At 44.6% G+C, this 4,411-nt stretch overlaps 1 protein-coding gene across 1 annotated transcript in view; it reads right to left on the bottom strand.

Moving 5' to 3' along the window:
• LOC144601557 (protein SSUH2 homolog) overlaps positions 1 to 384 on the bottom strand; it is a 23,739-nt gene extending 23,355 nt beyond the window's left edge. Inside the window, exon 1 of the mRNA XM_078413754.1 lies at positions 282 to 384. Within this exon, the coding sequence (XP_078269880.1) occupies positions 282 to 384 (103 nt within the window). The remainder of the gene's footprint in view (positions 1 to 281) is intronic.
• Positions 385 to 4,411: the final 4,027 nt, after the last annotated feature.

Genomic DNA, 4,411 nt, shown 5'->3' with positions numbered 1-4,411 from the left:
CACCAGTCAACTCCTCCATAGTTAGGGGATCATCGAGGCACTCAGCCATCTCTTTACACACTACGGGTAAGCACTCCCACAGCACTCCTTGCACCTCCCCATAGATGTACCCGCGGAGAACAGAGTCTTTTAGAAAGACCAAACTGAGGCACCGATCCTCTCCGGATCCGTGACGGAGGAACCATCGTCCGCAAGCAACTCAACAAACTGGCTGCGGGCACCTCGGCACTTCTCCAGAGAAAAGAAAAAGGGGAGGCAAGTGCCCCAAACCTACAGCTCACTTCCATCCTCAGGTCTCTTCTTGTCCCTTGCATGGAGAAACTTCTCATGGCACATCACATTTGCAGGGCAACATGAGACAAACTTCTCCTGTGCAGTAAGCATCTTGTCAAATGCTGGGTTCTGAGAAAGTTTTTAAGGAGCAGAAAAGGCAGTGACTCAAAGTCATTTGCAAAGGTTGAAGCTGCAGATTTATGTGCAATGACTTAGTATTGTAAAGTGCAGCTTCACAGTAGGATTTATTGCCACCAATTATTAAATTGCTGCTGAGTTCTAAAAAGTGTGATCGTCAAGAGTTACATTTAATTTAACCCAATTAATTAGCTTCAAGGGATATGGATTTTTTAATGGCCACTTGATGCATTCTTCAGAAAAAAAGACTATTGTCTTAAAGCACAGTGATTAAAACAGCCGTCATAATCCAAACCACAAGGTTGGAGTCATTCCCATGTAACAGCTAAACAAGCACATTGGCAGGCCTATTACAGGGATTGCCATATGGGGCAAATTGTGGAACCTCAGGACAGTACATGGCAATCCCTGACAACTGCCATGTCCATGCAGGAGAAACTGATTGATGTTCACATCAAGTCAAGTCAAGTCAAGTCAATTTATTTGTATAGCAGTCATTCCCTTGGTGCTGAGACGAGTGGTAAGCCATCCTCTTGGATGGAGTGCTACTCTGTCACTGATTAATGTTGGTGCTGGGCAATGGTGGTGATTTCTGGAGAGCTCAGGAGTACCTTCAGCCAGACCACCTAGCTAATCTGGGCATTCATCTGCACAGGATGCTCTCTTGAGGGGAAACCCAATGGAAAGGAACTTCATCCAATCCTCCAGCCACAGTTTTCCAATGTACAAACTCCATCCTAAGCAGCAAAATGCTCCTTGGCACCTTTTTTTGCTCTTTTTCTCTATTCGCAGGAACAACTAACATTTCTATTCATCCTTGATCGTGGAGAATATGCAATTCTGGACAGATAAATTTGAGATGAACTGCACTAGTCTTTGCAATAAAGACACAGTTACAGCAGTGGAAATCTCAGATTTTTATGATAAAGTATCAGCAACATATATCCAAGTAATATAATCTGCCTCCTGCAAAGACTCTATCCTCTACCAATTCTTCTGTCTTCGCCGCATCTGCGCCCAAGATGAGGTGATCATTACCAAGACATCCTGGTATTCTTTAGCGAACGGGGGTTCCCCTCTTCTATCATAGATGAGGCCCTCACACGTGTCTCCTCGGTATCCCGCAGCTCTGGTCTCGCACCACCTCCCCCCAGTCACAACAGGGACAGAGTCCTCACCTTTCACCTCATCAGCCATTGCATACCGCACATAATCATCCGACATTTTTGCAACCTCTAACGGGATCCCACCACTAGTCACATCTTCCCATCTCCACCCCTTTCCATCGAGACTGTTCCCTCCGCAACCCCCTGGTTCACTCATCCCTTCCCAACCAAACCACCCCCTCCCCAGGTACTTTCCCCTGCAACCGCAGGAGATGCAACACTTGTCCCTACACCTCCTCCCTCGACTGCATCGGCACCCCAACAGTTCTTTCAGGTGAGGGAGAGGTTCACTTGCCCCTCCTCCAACCTCATCTATTTAATCCGTTGTACTGTGTGGACTCCTATATATTGGCGAGACCAAATGCAGACTGGACGATCGTTTCAGCACCTACGTATAGTTCGCCTTTTAGTACGCGATTTCCCAGTTGCCAAACATTTTAACTCCCCTTCTCATTCCCATACTGACCTTTCTGTCCTGGGCCTCCTCCACTGCCAAAGTGAGGCCACACACAAATTGGAGGAACAGCACCTCATATTTCACTCCAACTCAGCGGTGAAGTAGATTTCTCTAATTTCAAGTAACCCCTGCATTCCTTCTCTATCCACCCCTCCCCCACCCTCGTCATCCTGCCAGTTCCACTGTTCACATCCATCTATCCCTTCCTTATCACTCTTCCAACAGCCAATAATGGACCAATGTGGGCTCCACTTTTCCTTGGTCATTGGTGCAATCCCTGATTTGTTTTGAACCTATTTATACCTCTAGTTTCCCTCCTCCCCTACTCTCAATGTGAAGAAAGGTTTCGACCTGAAACATCACCTGTTCCTTTTCTCCAGAGATGCTGCCTGACCCGCTCGGTTACTCCAGAATTGTGCTTATCTTCGATGTAAATCAGCATCTGTAGTTCCTTCCTACACATATATCCAAGTCAGCCTGGCAATGACTTTCACACAATGTGCCTGACTGTCTGTTATCCTTCTAAACTTAAATGTTTTGGAGATGCTGTTGAAGAAGCCTTGGTACGTTGCTAAGAAGTCAATTCTTTATTGTGAGGGTGAATTAATAGACAAGATTAAGTTTTGGTTATGCAGGGAAGTGGATGAAAATACATATGGATATCCCTTTATAAACACATCTTTCAGATTCATCTGAGCTAGGAGAAATTGTCATGAGTGCTCTGTACACTTTTTCAACTTGGGGAAGAAGCTTGAGTCGATTATTAAATATGTAATAGCAGCGCATTTGGAAAGCAGTAACAGGATCGGTCAAATTCAGCATGGATTTATGAAGGGGAAATCGTGCTTGACTAATCTTCTGGAATTTTTTGAGGATGTAACAAGTCAAATGGATAAGGGAGAGCCAGTGGATGTGGTGTATCTGGACTTTCAAAAAGCCTTTGACATGGTCCCACACAAGAGATTAGTGTGCAAAATTAGAGCACATGGTATTGGGGGTAGGGTATTGACATGGATAAAGAACTGGTTGGCAGACAGGAAATAAAGAGTAGATATCAACGGGTCATTTTCAGAATGGCAGGCAGTTACTAGTGGGGTGCCGCAAAGCTCAGTACTGGGACCCCAGTTATGTACAATATATGCTCCAGATTGGTCTGCATGAAATCAAATATTTTGTCAGCTTTGACAAGTTGCTTTCAGGTCATCAAAGAGCTTTAGACTTTAGAGATACAGTGCCGAAACAGGCTCTTCGTCCCACCAAGTCTACTCCAACCAGCAATTATCCCCATGCAAGACAGAACCCGTAGTCAGGATCAAACCTCGGTCGCTGGCACTGTAAGGCAGCAACTCTACCGCAGCGCCACTGTCGCCCTAGTTTCTCGTGCTATGTATTGCGAGTGCCAAACATCTGACTTTGAAAGTCAATCCAGTTTTGTGTCTACCAAAGATAGACACAAAGTGCTGTAGTAACTCAGCAGGTCAGGCAGCATCACGGGAAAAAAAGGGTGGGTGACGTTTCAGTTCTGCTTATAGATTTTGTGGAGAAGGGCCTTGCGGAACTGTGGAATGATAAATCTGGAGGCTGTGGAGGGCAGACAGCTGGAAATGATAAAATCAGAGATGGTCTGAGATAATGGCCTGGTGCTCAACTTTGAGGTCATGATCCAGGGGTAAGTAGGAGGAGATGTCTGAGATGTGGCACCTGGCCTCAGCCACAAAGTGCTGGAGTAACTCAGAGGGTCAGGCAGCATCTCTGGATGAAAAGGATGGGTGATGTTTCGGGTCAGCACCCTTTTTCAGACTGAATTATTACACAAAGTAGCTAGAGTAACTCAGCGGTTCAGGCATCCTTGTACCATCCTATTCTAATACTAGCTTTAAAAAGAGATTCGAAATCTAATAACTTTAATCAATTAATCATGGGTGATTAATCATTAATCACTTTTTTTGAAAAACGGATTAATCAGAGCAGCATTAACAAGATCCTGAGAGGACTTGTCAGGACGAATGTATAAAGGACGTTTCCTCTTGTGAGAGATTCTCAAACTAAGGTATGTCAGTTACCTGCAGTTATGTTTGTGTTTACATGAAAACATTCCCATTCTCAGAATAGTTTCATATTTACTCAAAGCAGCATACTGGGCTTGAATTGACATTGCAAAAACTGCAGACACTAATGACACCACTCCTGTACGGCTCTGATGTGTTATCTTAGATTATGTGATCAAAACGCAAGAGTGGAATTTAAATCGATGACATTCTACCATGGAGGTGCAAGTGAGCCAAGCTAACACAGTAGATTAATCCATTGCTAATGATTATGGACATCACTTCTCTGCAGTCACAAGCATTATTAGAATTCCACAAGTGACGTCAGT

The sequence above is a fragment of the Rhinoraja longicauda genome, chromosome 17 (assembly GCF_053455715.1).
Source record: "Rhinoraja longicauda isolate Sanriku21f chromosome 17, sRhiLon1.1, whole genome shotgun sequence".
Taxonomy (NCBI): Eukaryota; Metazoa; Chordata; class Chondrichthyes; order Rajiformes; family Arhynchobatidae; genus Rhinoraja; species Rhinoraja longicauda.
This window is presented reverse-complemented; position numbering and strand designations above follow the sequence as displayed.